This window comes from Saccopteryx bilineata, chromosome 2 (genome assembly GCF_036850765.1).
Source record: "Saccopteryx bilineata isolate mSacBil1 chromosome 2, mSacBil1_pri_phased_curated, whole genome shotgun sequence".
In the NCBI taxonomy this organism is placed as follows: Eukaryota; Metazoa; Chordata; class Mammalia; order Chiroptera; family Emballonuridae; genus Saccopteryx; species Saccopteryx bilineata.
In genome coordinates this window covers 142597966-142619191 of record NC_089491.1, presented here as the reverse complement: position 1 = coordinate 142619191, position 21226 = coordinate 142597966, and the positions used below count along the sequence as shown (strand labels likewise).

General features: G+C 37.5%; 1 protein-coding gene across 1 annotated transcript in view; it reads left to right on the top strand.

Annotated features, from left to right (window-relative positions):
• Window positions 1–21226, top strand: part of CPNE8 (copine 8) — a 219232-nt gene that overhangs the window by 36757 nt on the left and 161249 nt on the right. Inside the window, exons 2-3 of the mRNA XM_066258094.1 lie at window positions 1947–1987; window positions 7082–7128. Coding sequence (XP_066114191.1) covers window positions 1947–1987; window positions 7082–7128 — 88 coding nt within the window. The remainder of the gene's footprint in view (window positions 1–1946; window positions 1988–7081; window positions 7129–21226) is intronic.

Sequence of the window (21226 nt, the reverse complement as noted above, 5' to 3'; positions counted from 1 at the left end):
ACTGTCATCTCCCCTTGATAGTTCTGAACTGTGAAAGAAAGTTGAATTATATACTTTTTGGACACTTAATTAGCAAAACCTGGAAATATAGAAAGGGTTGGAGAATTCCTCCATAAGTGAAGAACTACTTTTTGTAAACATATTTGAGAAATTACAAATATCACAGTGATTTCTCAAACATTTTAATTTACTGTTTACCAGCCATTGCTGGAGTCAAAGTGTTTGATTAGGGTACAGAAAGATTAATTTGATTTCTGAATACTGCCCTTTGAACCTGATTAATTCCAAATAAAAATATGTCTGGTATGTTCTCTTCTTTCTAGGAATATTTCAAACATAATAGTAGTAGTAGTAGTAGTATTTTGGTATGTGCTACATTGTGCTGTTGACTATTGAAAAAATTTTTTCTCAGTATACAGTGATTCCATGAAAGTGGTAACTTTTTTTTTTCTGAACTGAGAAGGAGGGAGGCAGAGAGACAGAGTCCCACTTGCACCCAACTGGGATCCACCAGGCATGCCCACTAGGGGGCGATGCTCTGCCCATCTGGGGCGTGGCTCCGTTGCAACAGAGCCATTCTAGTGCCTGAAGTGGAGGCCATGGAGCCGTCCTCAGTGCCCCTGCTGACTTTGCTCCAGTGGAGCCTTGACTGCGGAAAGGGAAGAGAGAGACGGAGAGAAAGAAAAAGTAGGAAGGGTGGAGAAGCAGATGGGGCTTCTCCTGTGTACCCTGGCCGGGAATTAAACCTGGAATTTTCACACGCCAGGCCTACACTCTACTACTGAGTTAGCTGGCTAGGGTGGAAGTTGTAACTTTTGAGAACCTGAACTAAGGAAGGATACCAGATTGATATGAAAAAGAAGGCCTTTCAGAGACCAAGGGCAGCACAGGTAAATGCACATGAATAGCAAATAGTGCTATTGTCAGAAAAAGATTAGCATGGGATTCTTATAAGTATCAAATGTAGTAATATAATTCAGCTAGTATAAATTATTACCAGTTAATAGAAAATGAATACAGAGCACAACTTTAACTTTTGGAACCTTCACATCATCATTTTGGATAGCCGAATTTTTCAGACAAGGTTATAGCTTCAAATGTTCACTTTTTAGAAAGAATTAATTAGATAGATAACTTTTTTTCCTCTAACAATGGACTGCCTTATTGCTCAGAGCATAGTGAACTTTTTATATTACTCAGGGTTGTTATGAACATAAAGTATAGGATTGCATTGCTATCATTGAACTTAAGAGGGTATTCCAACACCAGAGAAATCCAGATTTTCACATTTCTGATTTTCCATTTTTATTCTGTTGTAAAAGTGGAAATATCTGTAAAAAAAAAGAAAAGAATATATAGGTGCTAATAATGACCTTGTCTACCTTTTTAATCTTTTCCTCTACTGGGAAAGATCTTTAAGCAAGAGCTGTACATTCTTCTTAAATTCCCAAATAACAGAATAGCAACACAAAACTCATGAGGGTTGATGCCACGCAAATGTCAATCGATGGTGCTTCGCTGTTGCCTTCTGATTGTATGGACTAATATGATCCTGTGCTCTGAATTCCAAATGGTGTGGGACTCACAGTTCAATTCAGGAATCATGTTTGAGCATTTATGTACTCAATAATGAAAGAATAAAAGAAAACCCAAACCAGTTAATTCTCTCAAGTGATTTTAATCTTAGACTGTGGAAAGTCTTGTTAGCAGCTCACTGCAGTGCAAGGCTGAACAAATAAGCCTTCTGGCTTCCTAGACTCCAGCAATGTTTTTAAATATAGGCAGGTCTGTGGCAAGTTCTCATTTGGTTGTGTGTGTGTGTGTGTGTGTGTGTGTACATATATATAGTATTATATATAATATATACACATTTATACATATATGTATATATTCATATAAATATTTTGGCCTTATATTCATGTAACATTTTTGGTTTTATTCAACAGAAATCTTCTTGACAGAGACACATTTTCTAAATCTGATCCAAGTAAGTGTCTGTTTACTTGCTTTTGAAAGTCTATTTCACTTACTAATTTTGCAAAGATTGTATGAAACTCATAGTTCTTGATTAAATATTTGTGTTAAAACCTAGAAAGAAGGCAAATGATTTCAAGCCCCACATGCTTCTCTGTCTGGGCAGTCCTCTCCCTAAGAGGAAGTTGCTTAGCTTTTTGAGAATTCAATGAAAGTATAGATGACTCCAGTGTAAGACTGGTCACCTTTGAAATTACAACCTCATGTTATGCTCATATGGTAGAAATTATATTTGAAAATTAGTCCTAATGAGTCATAATTTTAAGTGATTTAGTCACAGAGTAATACTTTACCTTTTTGTTTGTAAATGAAAGCAATATATAAGACATTATAAGGCATATAATATAACTAAGAAAATATAGAACATCTTATTTGAGCTGAATTTTTTGATTTTTTATTAGATATTTTGAAAATTAGAGATAACTTGTAAAGTAAAAAAAATAGTTTGTATTAGAATAGCAGAATTAGTGTATAAATCAGATAGTGTTTATAAATTTTGAATATTTAAAAGTTGATATTCAATATCTCTTTATCTCTCCAATGTATGAAAAGAAGTGGTTTAATTACAGGAGAAAAGTTTTGTCAGATGTTAGAACTCTTGAAATAGTCATTGGGAAATGGCATTACAATTTGTGGATATAAAAAATTCTTGTGGCTTATTTGACCAGGGGGTGGGACTTTTTTTGTATCCCTTAATCATTACCCCAAACCCTTAATATACCATTTGCAAACTTCCTTTATGATTGACAGGATTTCTTAACCTGTTTTCAAATATAGGTATACCTTGGAGCTATTATGGGCTCAATTTCAGACCACCACAATAAAATGAATATTGCAGTAAAGAAAGTCACATGGATTTTTTGGTTCCCCAGTGCTTATAAAAGTTATGCTTACACTATACTTTAGTCTATTAAGTGTCTAATAGCATTATGTTTAACAAATATACATACCTTAATTTAAAAATACTGTTGCTAATAAATGCTAATCGTCACCTGAGCTTTTAGTGAGTAGTAATCTTTGCTGGTAGGGGAACTTGCCTTGAAGTTGATGGCTGATCACGTTGGTGGTTGCAAAAGGTTGGGGTGCCTGTGACAGTTTCTTTCTTTTTAAGTGAGAGCAGTGGAAATAGAGAGACAGATTCCTACATGCACCCTGACCTAGATGCGCCCAGCAACCCTTGTCTGGGGCTGATGCTCTGCCCATCAAGGTCAATGCTCACAACTGAGCTATTTTTAGCACCTGAGGCAGAGGTTCCATGGAGCCATTGTCAGTGCCCAGGGCCGATGCGCTTGAACCAATCAAGCCATGGCTGTGGGAGGAGAAGGAGAGAGAAAGAGAGAGAGAGAGAGAGAGAGAGAGAGAGAAAGAGAAAGAGAGGGCAGAGCGGGAGGGGGGAGAAGCAGATGGTCACCTCTTCTGTGTGCCCTGACCAGGAATCAAACCCGGGACTTCCACATGCCAGGTGAATGTTCTACTGCTGAGCCAACTGGCCAGGGCCAGAAATTTCTTAAAACAGCAACAGTGAACTTTGCCATATCAATTGACTCTTCTTTTCATGAACAGTTTCTCTGTAGCAAGCAGTGCTGTTTGATAGCATTTATTCACAGTGGAGTCAATCCTTTCAAACCCTACTGCTGCTTTACCAACTAAGTTTATATACTATTATACTCTAATTTGTTGCATTTCAGCAGTTTTCACCATATTTATCTTCACTAGGGGTAGATTCTATCTCAAGAACTCCTTTCTTTACTCATCCATAATAAGCAACTCCTTATCTGTTAAAGTTTTATGATGAGTTTACAGCAATTCAGTCACATTTTCAGATGACACTTTTAATTCTAGCTCTCTTACTATTTCCACCACATCTGCAGTTACTTTCTCCACTAAAGTTATGAACTCCTCCAAGTCACCCATGAGGGTTGGGATCAATTTCTTTCAAACGCTTGTTAATGTTGATATTTTGACCACTTCCCATGAATCATAAATGTTCTTAATGACACCTAGAATGGTGAATCCTTTTCAGAAATATTTCCATTAACTTTGCTCAGATCTGACAGAGAAATCAGTATCTATGGCAGCTATGATCTTATGAGATTTTCTTAAATATTAAGACCTGAAAGTTTGAAATTACTCTTTGACCCATGGCCTGCGGAATGGATGTTTCAATGTTTTGTGAGCAACCATGAAAACAATATGTAAGCTACAGGAGGAGAAATAGTGAGACAGATCCTTTAATGTGCCCTGACCGGGATCCACCTGGCAACCCCCATCTGGGGCTGATGCTTGAATAACCAAGCTATTTTTAGTGCTTCAGGCTGACTTACTGGAACCAACCAAGCTATTCTCAGTGCCCGGGGCTGATGCTTGAACCAGTTGAGCTACTGGCTGCGGGAGAAGGGGGAGAGGAGGGGAAGAGTGAGCGGAAGAGAAGCAGATGGTCACTTCTCATGTGTGCCCTGACTGGGGTTTGAACCCAGGGTGCCATACACCAGGTTGCGCTGTATTCACTGAGCTGACTGACCAGGGCCCATGAAAACAATATTAATTGCACTATACATCTTCAGCAGAGCTCTTGGGTGACCAGGTGCATTGTCAGTGAGCAGTAATAATTTGAAAGGACCCCCCACCCCCATCAGTAGTTCTCAACACTGGGCTTAAAATATTTAGTAAACAATGTTTTAAACAGGTGTACTATCATCATCCAGCCTTTGTTGTTCCATTTACAGAGCACAGGCAGAATAGATTTAGCATAATTCTGAAGGGCCCCAGAATTCTCAGAATAGTGTATGAGCATTGGCTTCACCTTAAAATCGCCAACTGCTTTAGCTCCTAACAAAGAGTCAGCCTGTCCTTTGAAGGTTTGAAGCCTTGAAGGCAGTCATTGACTTCTTCTCTGTAGCTTTGAACATTTTAGATGGCATCTTCTTCCAAAATAAAGCTATTTTGCCTACATTCAAAATCTGTTGAATAAAAACAAAATCTGTTGTTTAGTGTGGCCACCTTCATTAAACATCTATGCAAGATTTTCTGGATGACTTGCTGAAGCTTCTACATCAACATTTGCTACTTCACCACTCACTTACATGTTACGGATTTGGCTCCTTTCCTTAATTTCATGAAACAACCTCTGCTAGCTTCAAACTTTTCTTCTGCAGCTTCCTCACCCCTCTCAGCCTTCAGGGAACTGAAGAGAATTTGGTACTTGCTCTAGATTAGATTTTGGCTTAAGGCAGGGGTCCCCAAACTTTTTACATAGGGGCCCAGTTCTCTGTCCCTCAGACCATTGGAGGGCCGGAGTATAAAAAAAACTATGAACAAATCCCTATGCACACTGCACATATCTTATTTTTAAGTAAAAAAACAAAACAGGAACAAATACAATATTTAAAATAAAGAACAAGTAAATTTAAATCAACAAACTGACCAGTATTTCAATGGGAACTATGCTCCTCTCACTGACCACCAATGAAACAGGTGCCCCTTCCAGAAGTGCGGTGGGGGCCGGATAAATGGCCTCAGGGGGCCGCATGTGGCCCGCGGGCCGTAGTTTGGGGACCCCTGGCTTAAGGGAATGTTGTGGCTGATATGATTGGTCTGGACCAAGAAAATTTTCTCCATGTAAGCAATAAGGCTGTTTTGTTTTCTTATCATTTGTGTGTTCAGTGGAATAAAACTTTTAATTTCCTTCAAGAACTTTTCCTTTGCATTCACAACTTGGCTAATTGGCACAAGAGGCTTAGGTTTTGGTTTATCTTGTCTTTCAACATGCTTTCCTCACTAAGCTTAGTCATGTCTAGCTTTTGATTGAACACTAAGAAGCCATTGTGGCCCTGGCCGGTTGGCTCAGTGGTAGAGCGTCGGCCTGGCTGCGGAAGTCCCGGGTTCGATTTCCGGCCAGGGCACACAGGAGAGGTGCCCATCTGCTTCTCCACCCCTCCCCCTCTCTTTCCTCTCTGTCTCTCTCTTCCCCTCCCACAGCTGAGGCTCCATTGGAGCAAAGATGGCCCGGGCGCTGGGGATGGCTCCTTGGCCTCTGCCCCAGGCGCTAGAGTGGCTCTGGTCATGACAGAGCGATGCCCCGGATGGGCAGAGGATCGCCCCCTGGTGGGCGTGCCTGGTGGGTCCCGGTCGGGTGCATGCAGGAGTCTGTCTGACTGCCTGCTCGTTTCCAGCTTCAGAAAAATACAAAAAAAAAAAAAAAAAAAAAAGAAAAGAAAAGAAAAGAAAAAAAAGAAGCCATTGTATGGTTATCAATTGGCCTAATTTCAATATTGTTGTGTCTCAGGGAAGAGGGAAACCCAAAGAGAGGAAGAAAGATCAGGGAATGGCTGGTTGGTAGAGCAGTCAGAACACACATAACCACATAACATTTATCAATTAAATATGCCATCTTATATTGTCCTCCAAGAAAAATAATAATAGTATTATCAAAGGTCACAGATCACTAAAACCAAAATAATAATGCAAATGTTTGAAATATTGAGAGAATTACAAAAATGTGACACAGAGACATTACATGAACACATGCTGTTGGAGAAATGGTGCTGATACAGGGTAGTCACAAACTTTTTATTTAAAAAAAAAGCACAATATCTGCAAAGTACAATAAAATAAGATATGCCTGTACTGAGAATGGGAGTTGCAAAAATTAAATAGAATATATAATTTGTACACGATGTTCTTCCTATGAAGGATTCGAGCACAGTAGGAAAAACATCTGACTTATATCTGGTACTATCCTGAAATATTTCAAACTGTCATAGTTTTAAAATTATCTTCATCTGTACATAGTGTAAAAGACATTAGTAAATTATTATATTTTTTATGTGTCAAGCTCTTTATATAATTAAGTTCTAGAGATCTGATAGAGTTGTTTGTTTCTTTACAAAAATTTTAGTCATTTAATGATTTACTAGCGATTTTCTTGAAATTAGTCTGGGAATTAGGAATTAATTTTGATTTTGCTATCGGACAGTTGAAAAATAAATTATATACATTTATATCTGATATTTATCAATGGCATTTATATATATTTTATCTTTTGTAGTTTGTGTCTTATATGTACAAGGAGTTGGAAATAAAGAATGGAGAGAGGTAAGAAATTTTTTTTAAAACATTTTACTTGAAAATATGTTACAGTCTGATGAAAATGATACTTTCCTGTTTTTAGTTATTTTGTCTTTTCAAACCCAAAGATTGAATTTGTTCTTCATTTTGTGAAAGTAATCTTTGCATTTTATTTTGTTTTATTTATTTATTAATTATTTTTATTTTAGTAAGAGGAGGGGAGGCAGAGACAGATTTCCATGTGTGCCTGGACTGGGCACACTCGACAAGCCCACTAGGGAGCGATGCTCTGCCCATCTAGAGCCCTTGCTCCATTGCTCAGCAACCAAGCCTTTTTTTTTTTTTATCTGTCTGGGGTGGAGGCTACTGGAGCCATCCTAAGCTCCAGCCTGAGGCCAATTCGATCAAATCCATTGAGCCATAGCTGTGGGAGGGGAAGAGAGAGAGAAAGAGAGAGAAAAGGAAGGGAGACGGAGGGATGGAGAAGCAGATGGTTGCTTCTTCTGTGTGTCCTGACCAGAAATTGAACCCAGAACATTCACACGCTGGGTTGACACTCTACCACTGAGCCAACAAGCCAGGACCTGCATTTTATTTTTAATGATAGAATTTTAAGATTTATCTTTAAAATTAGGCTGACATAACTTTTCTGTGGAACATTTTAGCCTTGAAACTTGTGTTTTCTTCAGTCAAAAGTTAATTTAATGTATTGTAATTCTTCTATAATTGAAGTCTGTGAACTCTTGTAGTCTCACTTTTAGAGGTCAACTGCTGATTTTGATTTTTTTGTTTTGTATTTTTTTTTTTATTTAGTGAGAGGAGGGGAGGTTCTACCACTGACCCAACCTGCCAGGGACTGATTTTCATAACATATCACTTTCAAGGTTTTTAATTGTGATGCATGATATCAACTATCAGCCGCTTTTTGCCATTTGGTAACATATTATTTGAAAATATATAGAAACTCAGCTTCCTAATGCAAATATGCTTTGTTTAGTAAAGCAAAAGCAAGGAAGCAGAACTATTTTAGTTCATTTATTTTCTAGTGTATGTCTATGTTCAAACGGAAGCATGAATGCTGGAGGGGAAGGGAGTGTTTAAAATAAAAAGCCTTTCTATCTGCTCGTATTTGCTACTGACCTCCGGAATTTAGTGCATTGTTTTAATGAGGTTACAGTTTCTGGTGAGATTTGTGCTGTTTGTTGCCACAGATTACTTTGTGGCCAACCATTTTACCAAATTGTCTCCATTGTAGTTACACCGTAAGAACAGATCATTGTAATTTCTTCTCAAAATGGAGAGAATAAACCATTCAAAAATTGTCTCTACTAATAATGGGTAGGTGTGATACCGAGCAACAGTTTCTCGTATCCAGTTGCTTCTGCACATTTCCATATGGTTATTCGATATTTATGTCAAACTCTACATATCCAACTGTAAACTCACCATGCCTGCTTCCTTTTCACCAGCTGAAATATCAGACTGCAATTTTAGCAGCCATCTTTGGCTTTCTTTCCCATACCTTCCTCATTCAATCAGTTTTCCAGTGTTATAAATTCTTTTTCATAAAAATAATCTCAGATAAACCACCACCTTCATTTAGAACCATGTTATCTTTTGTCTTCCTATGAGTCTGTGTTCCTCTTTTTTGTTCTAATTATCGCTTTGATATTTTTCCTAAAAGATATGTTCTCTTTTGTTATTCTGTCTACACCTCCCTTTGTCAAAGGTGGGGCACAATAAAGTGGAACTGCTGACTGGCCATAGGTCGGCTTGTAGGGCTAAGCATTTACCTGGAATGTTTAGAAAAGAACATTATTTGAGAGACCCATAAAGGAACTGAGATAAGAATCCATTAGGTACAGTAATAGGCGTCTAGACCAATGCAGATCCCTAATGATGAGGCTTCCCTGTTGCCTAAGCAATGAGATATACCATACGTTTCTTACTGATTTACAAAGTCTTTTGTACTAATGACTAATGTTCTGAGCTCTTTAGATATATTGACTAATTTAATTTGCACAACAACCCTAAAAGGTAGTTATTATTATAATCCTTACTTTACACATGAAGCAGCTGGAGCCTGGATAGCTTAAGTGACTTGACAAAAGTTACTCAGTTATAAGAACTGAGTAGAGCAAGGGTTCCCAAACTTTTTACACAGGGGGCCAGTCCACTGTCCCTCAGAACGTTGGAGGGCCGGACTATCAAAAAAACTATGAACAAATCCCTATGCACACTGCACATATCTTATTTTAAAGTAAAAAAACAAAATGGGAACAAATACAATATTTAAAATAAAGAACAAGTAAATTTAAACCAACAAACTGACCAGTATTTCAATGGGAGCTATACTCCTCTCACTGACCACCAATGAAAGAGGTGCACCTTCTGGAAGTGTGGCGGGGGCCGGATAAATGGCCTCGGCAGTAGTTTGGGGACCCCTGGAGTAGAGATTTCAGCTAACGCCACCTGGCTCCAGAGCCTCTGCACTTAGACCATCTTGATTTGCAGAATCTTTATCTGATTCCAACCTTTACATTCCGGTCTTTTTAGTGGAAAGACATTCTATAGAGTGATCTTTGGTGCTTTATACTTATTTTCTTAAGCTTGACTCTGAAGGAAAGACATTAGGACAAGGAGGCTGACTATTTAGAGAAAATAGCATAATTTAAAAATAAAAACAAAACGATATTTTACATGTTTATTTTTTTCTTTTTGAAAGAATAGAAAATTAATACAAGAGAGAATAATTCTCAATGGGGCTATAAAAACAGAGTAGAAATTGAGAGTGTGATCAGAAATAGCACCCAGCATTAAACAGAGTGGGTAGCAGCAGGTGGGCAGTACAGGAAGATACCAGTTAAAAGGCAATTTCAATAGACAGAATTTAAAAATGATTAATTGTTAAGAACTAGAGAATGATCTGTAAGAATAGAAAGGAAATGCCAAATGCAAGAGACAAGCATTTTGTAGCTAAAATTCCTTATGTTTTGCAGCTAATTGAACATGCTTGATGAAAGAAAAGGGTGGAAAAATGAAATCCACTATATACATATATTGCTAAGTCACTCCAAACCATTTGAGAAAGACAGTTTTCCTTATTTTGAGAACCAGTATGATATAGTGATTAGGGGAGTGCACTAGACCTTCCGCTCTGTAACCGGGGATTGGTGCTGATTCTAGCACATGGTTGTTGTGAGGATGAAATGTGAACTACTGATAACAACTATGTAGCTGACCCATAGTCAGCACTCTATAATTAAGGCTACATTGTGATGCTAAGAGATCAAAAAACTTTCAGAAGCATAATACAACTAGTAAGTGGCAGATAAGCATATTCCTGCATTATAAAATTCTTCAAAATTTATTGTACAACCTTAGCAGTTGATGGGAAAATGACCTACGGGATTTGCTTGGCCTCAAACCTAATACAGAGCTGTGGTGTTCCACAGCTGCTAACAAGCTAATGCAATCTGAGGATTCATTGATGGATATGCAGTGCTCACATCAAGGAAGATAATGCTATTATGTTGAGCTATGTGAAATTGCCATTTTTGTAGGTCAAACACGGTTGTGTTGGCCATTTCATGTGATTCACTGGAACACTATTGTATTTTGCTTTGGTGGGAGCAAATCTAGAGTGTTACTTTTCAGTTCTACATTTGAGACCAATGAAATGCCAAGTATGTGTTTAAGGGGGCAACTGTCTTGAAGAAAGTTATGGAAGCTATGCCATAGCCATTAAGGAACGTTTAACCTAGAAAATGCAAAGATTCTGAATAGCATAATAATTGTCCTCAAACTCTTAAAGTATTTTCATTTGGAAAAGGGATGTATTTATTTGACATTGAAACAAAACAAAACAAAAAAAAAAGGGAAGGAGTAAATTTGGCCCAAAGGATGAAGGGACAAAGAGGCATGTAGCCCACTGTGAAGAAGACATTTGTAACATTTAAAGTATCCCATTGTTCAGAACTGTATCCGGGGACAGGTAAGAAGTTACACTTGATTAGCTCCAATTTCTCACAGGTCTGTGATTTTTGGGTGGTGTAGAGTTTGAAAAGAGTTTTCTACTTGTTTTATCAATGTACTCAATTATCTTTTAAGTATTGAACGTTATTTTACAAAAGAATAGCAATATCCAGTGTGATAATATGGGGGAGAAAGAAACTTTTCCCTGCCCTTTTAGTTCCTTTTGGTTCATTCTATATCAACTAGACATGAGGGAGATTAACCCCCAAAAATGTCCTAATTTAATTGCATATGTACGGATATATGCAATGTATGGAAGCCCACATACGTGAGAATGTTAGAGACCCACCATATCTGAGAGGTTCAGAGACAGGAAGGCAAAATGAGGTATATATGATATTCTGAGCTGAGGATGAGGTAAGGCATCTTGAGGCTTCAGAGGGGAGGAAGGTGATTGCAGGATGATAAGAAATGTACGTAGATAGTAATCAGAAGTTGGCCCTTCACTATAGATAGCTCATAAAAAAGTTATTTCTGGTGATAATTCTTCTTATGAGCAGGGGCCCTTATTTAAATTCTTTAAGGAAGTATAAATTCTTTAAAAGACCTCTAAGTACTTCCTCAGGTTATTTGGAATCAGACAATTAAAGTAATAACACAGATATTTGATTAATAGTGTTAAAATAATCAATTTAACATATACTGATTGCCTAGCTATCGTGTAGCTGTAATGGTGGGGAAAATTTTTAAATAGACAATATTTCCACCTCAAAAAACATGCAATATAGTTGGAGATTTTACCAGGAACTTCAGTATGTCTACACAATCAAGTTACTGATTTAGGTATCAACAGCACAGCAATAATAAAGTGGTTGTGTTTATATTTGAATTTAGATATATTCTGGAAAAATATTTTTAGGTAGTGAGGAAAAAAAAAAAAAGGAGTTTAAAATGTTTTGAAACAAATGCTCCAAATAAAATGATAGACAATTACTTAAATGTATTCTATAATTGAAATCTGCAATTTTAAAATTATTTCTGACATTATTAGAATTACCTGCATATCTTCAATAAATTCTATCTAATGATTGTGAATTATCTAAAGCTCTCAAAGTAATGGATCTTTTCAAACTAAAATTATATTTTAGTGCATAATAACTTCAGAGCTAGAAATGATACCATAAATTATGAAAATATGAAAATCTCTTAGTGGCAAGTGGAAATAGCAAAGTAACATACCTAAAGATACACTCTTGACTTCGAAACGTTCGGAAAATGTTGAGTTAACTACTTTGAGTCACATTTTGGTTATCCATTGTTAATCTATTTTGTGAATTACTTTTAATCATTGAAATATAGAGTCTGTTCCAGATTTCCTAACTTAATATGTGATGAAAGAAAGCAAACTGAAGTTGTTTGTAACCCAACTTTATAGTAGTTTGAAGACAAATTTGTTGCCACATGCTCATTATTATTGTTTGATATTGTCTCTGTTTCTGTGCCATTCCATTGACATTGAGTTATTTTAACACACTGAGTAATATTTGCATAATATACAAATGCACACTCAGAAAGGATGAGAAGTATAGCTCAGTTTAAATGTTACTTTACCTACTAGTCGTCTCTAACTCTTACAACTAGAATTTCCTCCTTGCACCTTTGAAATTCCATAACTTCTGATTATGGTCCTTCTCACCTCCGACTTTATATCATTCAATGAACATCAAGGGTGTTTTTGTGAACTTACTTTCTTGTATTTCTTAGCTTCACTTCTTAACTCAGTGCTCCTTAAAGGTCAGGCAAGCCCCTGCAGTACAGCATTGAGGATAGGGCTTTATTCTTAGATGCTACTCAGTTAATATTTACTGAAGGGATAAATTTGAGGACACCCTCAAACATGGGTGCATGCTTATCATGGTTTCAGAATTTATGAGTTGGATGAATCCCTTCAGATTATTGGGTACAAAGGTCACATTTTTATTGTGAGGATATTTATGTGGTGTGTTAATTAGTTCTGAGAACCCAATGCTTGTTGTGCTCCTTTTTATCTTAACTTTAATGACCTATTATGTAATTTGAATTATAGCGTATGTTGAAAACATGTTCTTTACTTCCTAGAGCTTAGGGGATATTCATTTCATATTCTCTTTTTTCTTCTGTAAAAATATAGCTAGACATCTAAAGTTACTGACATGGGGATGAGGACCTTCCCCACAGTCTTCAGGCAACATTGTTGCTAAGCCTTTGAGGGTCCCGCATGGCTGCTGACACTGACTCCACTATTTTGAAACAAGGGGATATTTTTGTTTGGTTTGCTTTTCTTTACTCTTTGTTTTCTTTTTTTTTTTTAAAGAAAAATTTCAACATCATATACTGCTCAGCATTTGTTCTGTACAGATTATATTCCTTTACCAAACATTTGAAGGATTCTCACTGTAGTTATCGTGACTTCACTGTGAGTGATTGAGGATATTGCAGCAGAAGACATTTGATGTTCTCCTACTACATGTTCTCTAGTCTCCTGCTAGAACACTTGTGCAGCATGTGGTTGAAAGAACTTCACAAAACCTACATGTTCCATGGAATGTATAGTCAGCCTTAATGCTTTACTGTTTTAGCAAAAGCAAGTTGTGTGTCCCTACGGAAAATACTTTATACATGCATTTAAATTTCCAATGCCAATCATACTAGTTTTGGAAAGAGAAGTTCAGATTAGTCTTGACATTTTTTTATTTAGAAAAGGACATAAATTAATTTTACAAATATTTCTTGCCACAGATAATTAGACCTGTGGCTTAACATAAGTTGCCCATAGTTTATAAAGCTAAGTTGAAGCCTATTAGCTCTATCAATATGCTGAAATTTCCTGGCTTTGCTTCTCTCTCTTCTGTATTTTTTTTAAAAATTGACTTTGGTTGAGGTGACATTGGTTGACAGGGTCCTGTAGGTTTCACATGTGCATTTCTGTGATACATTGTCTCTCCTCCATTTCTTCTTCTCGGTTACTGGTTACCGTTTCTTTTCTTTGCCACTGGTTGTTCCAAGCAAAAGTTGAGTAACACTAATTAACTTCCCTTCTCTCCAGCATTGGGCCCACCAGTTCTTTTCTGCCTTTGCATGCTGTAATAACACCAAGCAATAACTTTTTGTATCTCTCTACATATTGTAGTTCTCAGCAGGAGTGTTGGTTTGTTACAAGTGACTCCATTAGAGCTGGAGGCAGAAGTCCTTACCCAGATAGTAATTTCTGAATGTTGAATAGGATAAATTAGAGATAACTTGGGGCTTTGGTTGATTTTATATTTCTCCAAAGTGGGTTTACTTTTGCTTCTGGGGAAATAGCTAAACTAGGGAACATTCACCTAATTTCATTTATAGATTTGACTGACTCTAATCTGAGCTTCATTCCTCTGGGGAAATGCTTTTCTGATTGATTCATTCTTACCCCTTGCTATATAGCCTTTCAGGGTCCCAACTCAAAACCTTTGTTTTCCCCACTTTAAAAATACTTCTTTAAAGAAATAAACACGTGACAAGTGGAAAGATATGTAGAATAAACATGCATTTACCTCCTTTGGATTTTTAAAAATTCATTTGCCTTCCTTAGTTGGCTGAGACTGTAAGTCTCTACTCAGCGTGGCTTCTCTATTTCAGATGTAGGACTCTGTGGGGCTTCTCTTTTCTCTAGGTTTTTGTTTCCACAATTTATAACTTTTAATTGGCTCGCTGGTGCCTCCAAAAAGATTATTTTAATATTTTGTTCAGTTTTTTTCTTAGAGGAAGAGTTGGTCTGAAACAATGTAATTGACAGAATGAAAAGTTTGCTGTGACCACATTTGTAAGAAAATAATTCTCAGACTTAGCTTTGCAATATATTTATTTTCTTATAAAAAATTAAACTGAATAAAACTCATAAAAATAAACACTGAGAATTTAATAATCTCAGGTTTGAAACTGTTCCTACAGTTCTACATTATACAATTTTGTCAGTAAGAGGAGAAAGTGTGTTTCAAAACCTGAAGAAAGGCTGTAATAGAATGTAATCTTTAAAAATCTAGGAATTAATTTGGAGAATTTAAGAAATTGATTAAAAGTCAATTTTGAGTGTTTTAGCTACATTATTGCCCACTTTTTATTTATTTATTTATTAATTTTTTTGTATTTTTCTGAAGCTGGAAACAGGGAGAGATAGTCAGACAGACTCCCGCATGCGCCCAACCGGGATCCACCCGGCACGCCCACCAGGGGCAACGCTCTGCCCACCAGGGGGCGATGCTCTGCCCCTCCGGGGCTTCGCTCTGCCGCGACCAGAGCCACTCTAGCACCTGGGGCAGAGGCCAAGGAGCCATCCCCAGCGCCCGGGCCATCTTTGTTCCAATGGAGCCTTGGCTACGGGAGGGGAAGAGAGAGACAGAGAGGAAGGAGGGGGGGGGTGGAGAAGCAAATGGGCGATTCTCCTATGTGCCCTGGCTGGGAATCGAACCCGGGTCCCCCACACGCCAGGCTGACGCTCTCCCGCTGAGCCAACAGGCCAGGGCCTATTGCCTACTTTTTAATGAATGTCAGTCAACAACATTTATTCTACATTTGTGTGAACTGATTTTGAATATTCAAAAACATATTTTTCTAGTTTATTTTCACGTGAATTAAATAACCATTTAAGTAAAATAACCTAATTTAAAATAAATGGGTAATCAAATTTAAAATAATTTAAAGTAGTTATCTATCCAATTTAAAAAATATCTTGTCTCACATAAATGAAAAAGTAACTGATCTGTGATAAAATTATACATAATCTCCAGTAAGAAACTCATGAATAAATTGAGTCTATTTTTTCCCTTTTTTCAGATGGTAAAACATTACTAATCACAGTATTAATAGCAAGGAAAGGCATGGTAAAAGCAGTTCTTTAAAATACTCTTATTTTTTAAGATTATGATTTAATATTAAAATGTTTTAAATAAGATTTTAACATTATGTAATCATTTTTAAAAATCGATGCTGTTTAGTCCTTTCTATATTTTATGTGTGACAATAACAGTGACAGGAGAAAGGTGTCCTTTTTTTGATGCTAAATAATTTAGATTCATGCTTAAAAATAGAAGAACAAAAAAGTGAAAGAAAGTCTTTTATGTGAGATATTCTTTCTTAACTAGGAAGAGTAGAAGGAAGCCACTTTACTTCTCATTCTCTCCTCTCTCTGTGTGAACATGTATAGGTACTTCTATAGCTACATCTCATTGATCAGTAATATAAAATCTAGCTTAAGCTAACTTCAGATTTTATACTTGTTTTTTAAATTTATTTTAATTTTATTTTTTACAGAGACAGAGAGAGAGTGAGGGATAGATTGGGACAGACACGGGAATGGAGAGAGATGAGAAGCATCAATTCTTTGTTGTGGCACCTTAGTTGTTCATTCATTGCTTTCTCATATGTGCCTTGACTGTGGGGCTACAGCAGACTGAGTAACCCCTTGCTCGAGCCAATGACCTTGGGTACAAGCTGGTGAGCTTTTGCTCAAACCAGATGAGCCCGCGCTCAAGCTGGCGACCTCGGGATATCGAACCTGGGTCCTCCGCATCCCAGTTGGACGCTCTGTCCACTGCACCACCACCTGTTCAGGATATATTTGTCTTTTAATTGAGTTTAAGATGATTGATTTGTGAGACAAAACAGAAAGAAAGAAGGAAGGGAGGGAGGGAGGGAGGGAGAAAAAAGAGAGAAAGAAAAAGAGAAATAAGGAAGGAAGGAAGGGAGGCAGGGAGGGAGGGAGGGAGGAAGGAAGGAAGGAGAAAGAAAGAAAAAAGATAGAAAAAGGAAAGAAAGAGAAAGAAGAAGTCTTGGATAATGTTATATGAGAAAACTATCTGTTTTCCTTAGAGGAAAGTGTCCATAGATTCTCAGTAATCCCAGTGTTTAACTGCTAAGAGGAATTGTGTATGGACGGACCTGGAGGTTATTATGCTGAGTCAAGTAAGCCAGGCAGAGACAGACAAATACCATATGATCTCACCTATATGTGGAATCTAATGAACAGAATAAACTGATGAACAAAACAGAACAGAGGCAGCGTCACAGGGAACAAAGGAACAGCTGTCAGAGGGAAGGGGGAAGAGGGGCTGGGATCAAAGAAGGTGAAGGGATCAGCCAAATTATATACACATTACACATGGAGACAACAAGGTAGCAAGTCCCAGACGGAAAGGGGGGATGAATTCAGAGGGAGGGGAGGCAAAAGGGGTGGAATGGGAAGGGAAGGAGACTTTGCATGGGGCATGGGGGGCACTATCCTGTAAGGGGGGGGATCATATTGAGTGGGACACTTGAAACCATGTCAACACAATAAACTAAAAATAAAAATTAACAAAAAAAGAATGTAAATCTTCACCTTTGGGTTTGCGGGCAAGCACTTGCTCATACACTTCAGTTTGTTATCTTTTATGCAGGTTGCATATGCGTGGTCCTAAACTGAGGTTCTTTTTATTGAATTTATCTTCATGTTATGTCTGCACTACTCATTTCATCTGGTCTTACAGTCTAATCTCTGGAGCCTGTCCTCTGTACCTGTGAGCAAGACTTAGTGATGCTCTAATAACTGAGTTTAAGCTGTGCCCTGCTCCAGATGCCCATTTTCCTTCAGCACTTGTACTTCAGTTGAAATCTGAATATGATGCTGGTGGTTGTTCTGGCCCTTCACAATGTGCGAGACATTTCTGAACATTTGTCTTATGACAGAGTTCATCTGCTTGGCGCCGTGAATAGATGAACGTTCTTCCCAGTACCGCTCCTCAGAAACAGTCTAACAGTGAGCTGATTAGAAATCAGGAGTATTTCCCTTCCATCATTTTCTGCAGCATTGGTTCCTAAATTGGAAAACAACATATTTATCCAATTAGCTCAAGCATAAAACAAAGGAAAACTTTCAAAGTCTTGATTGTGAATTTTTTTGCTTAAAGTTTTACAAGAAACACTATTTTATGTTCTATCAAAATGAATAGTTTATATACTTTTTCAAGTGACTGGAAGATTTCACATTTGGTGAGCAAAAGAAGATGTTTTCTAATTGTGAGATGATGAAACAATACTTTATAATTATGTAAAAGTGCTTGACTCTCCACATATTTGGGTCAGGTCATTGTGCCAGAGATTATTATAATCAGGTTTGTAGGTACTTCTGACAATTTAGTATTATTTATTTTCAGAAAAAATATATTTCTAGGTTGCAAATTACAGATCTTTCAAATGTAACTTTTTTATGTATATACCATCATAAAGATGATTAATAATTATTTTTCCTCAAAATTTTAATCTCTGAGTAGTATTATATGTAATTCTACATTTTTTAAGCAATTAGAAAAATTTTTTTAATAATATAAGGCATTAGCTAAGACAAACTTTATTTCAAGTCAAAAAGATTAATCACTTGGTGTATAGCTAATATAATTCCAGCCTCTGGGAAGAACCAACATATTTCCCAGGAGCTGAACTAGTCTTAATGTATCTGTGGCTTTCTCATTATTGCCAGCTTTCACTTTTCAAGATAGAATGAATTAATGGGAGCAATGCTTCAAAGTTTTATATTACTGATTTTAGAAGTAAATATGCCCACTGTAAGAAATTAAGAAAGTGCAGAAATACATATTAAAAAAATTAGAAGATAATTTCTACATTGCGGTATGCTTTCTCTTTTTATCTGTATGTGTGTGTATATACTTTTAATCAAACCTGATATACATTATCCTTAATATTTTTTTCTCTGAACAATATACTGCAGATCTTCTTTAGTTAGCCACTTGCTCAATTTTGTACAGCTGTAAATCAAACAGAGATGTTATTCTGTGCTTTCATGAAGCTCAAATGCCTGTTGAGGGACTTATCAAAGAAACAAATAATTAAAACTATAATTCCAAAATAGAAGTTTTATGAAGAAAAACAAAAACAGGCTGTGGAGGAGAATCAGTTTAGAGGTAGGAACCCAGTTTAGAGTGGCTATTAGACAGAGCTGGAATGCTGACATGTCAGCCAAGGCTTAAAGGATGAGAAAAAGCCAGCCATGCAAGAGCGGGGTTCAGAGCATTCTAGGAAGAAGAAACAGCAGGTGCAAAGGACATAGGATGGGAAGGGCTTGGTGTGTAAAAGACCAGCAGGCCAGGGCCAAAAGAAAGAAGGAGTTCTGACCCACGATGAAGTTCAAGAGGTAAATGGGTACAGGTCCTGTAGACAAAAGAGAAGAGGGTTTATTCCAAGTCCTATGGGAAGCCGTTAAAGACTTTTAGAGTGCTGAAATGGTATGACTGCATTTACATTTTTAAAAACATTACTCTGGATGTTATATGGGAGATGAGTTTAAGATGGAACAAAAGTAGAGTGAGAGATGAGTTAGGAGGCCCTTGACGTGATTGTGAGTAAGATGAAAGCTTGAATTAAGCTAACGACAGACACTATGGAGAGATGTAAAGAGCGGTAAGATGTATTTTAAAATCGGAATTGACAACTTCTGAGTTTGTGGTAAACAGGTGTTGAGGATGAGTCCAATTCAAGGCCTAGAAATCAAGTAGACAGTGGTGTCATTTATTGGCAAGAGAAATGCTTGGTGAGGACCAGGATTAGGCTGGTGGTTCTGGTATAAAATAAATATAAATATTTAAGTATAGATAATTCTGAGGGGCCTGTACGACAAGTGAATCTGTAAGTTAAGAAGACAGTTGTATTGTAGCATGAATGTTTATTCAGGTGGGTCTGGGCTGATGATACACATTTGAAAGTTGTCATCCTGTGGATGGCATTTAAAGCCAAAGGAGCACATAAAACTACCTAATAGAGGAGTGAAGATAGAAGAAGAGGGCCTCAAACTGTGCTCTGACAATGGAGACTGCATGGCTGAGAAATGAAGAAGAGGGAAACGGGGAAGGTGTGCTGTCAGAAAGCCAGAAAAGGAGGCTTCAGAGAGGAAGACGTGGGCAGCTGTGTCAGTGCTACTGAGAAGCCTTGTGCAGGAGGTCCATAAGTGACCGCAGAGTAGAGCAATAGGAAGGTTATTGGTGATATCTTTCAAAGCCATTTCAGAGCGATGTGTCTGAAAGCATATTGTAATAGAAGTTCATTATTCATAGAAGATTTGCTAAAATTTTAATGGCTACATATGATATGAATCTTCACTTGAGATAACAGACTATACTCAGCCAACCATATTGCTGACAAGCCAGTGGTCCCTGAGAAACAAGCTTGTGGGTGTTTTAGGTGTTCAGTGGCCCTCGGAATGGCTGGTTTGCAATTCAGTGGGGTGCACCCCGGGGAACTGCTCCTCACCTTATTACCATTGCAAGGAGTTGGGGTTAAAATTCACAATAAGGAATTGGGCACTGGAGAATATGGATACTGGCTGAGCCTGTGTTTGAGAGTATTGCACATTTGCCTGTTTGATGCTCTCTGGAGGCATCAAACTGTTTGATTGGCCTGGAAACCACTTTACCCTCAGGAAGTAGAAAGGCTGGGAGGCCTCAGGCTCTCTCTCATTGGGATTTGTACTCCTTGACCTCTGCTCTGCTCTTTTGAGGTCCATGGGCACTGCCGGCCTGTGGCTATTAGGTGCATATTATATACATGCTCTTGCTCCCATTCTGTTAAAATTGGAAACCATGGATGAACTCATCGTGGAACCTTTCCAGGCCCTAATGTGCTCTTTGCTGAGATAAAGGAGGGTCCTAGAAAGAATGTAGGTTTGGTCTGACCTGTGTTGGCGCAGTGGATAAAGCATCAGCCTGGAATGCTGAGGTCACTGGTCTGAAACCCCAGGCTTGCCCTGTCAAGGCACATATTACCAGCAGTCACTGAACAACTAATGTAAAGCAACTATGAGTTGATACTTCCTGTTCTATCTTCGTCGCTCTCTGTCCTCACTCTGTAAAATCAATAAGTAAAATCTTTTCCAAAAAGAATATAGATTTTGTAGCCACAGTGATTTAAGTTGAGACCCTCCATTTAAATTCTTTTATCTGTATAGTGGGGCAAATAATACCTACCATTCAAGGTTATTATAAAGATTTAAAATAATGTGGGAAAAGTGCTTAGAATCAAGTAAGTACTTAACAAATAGTGTCTGTAATCATTATTATGAAAGTGGATGCTCAGTATTTTGGAAATAATG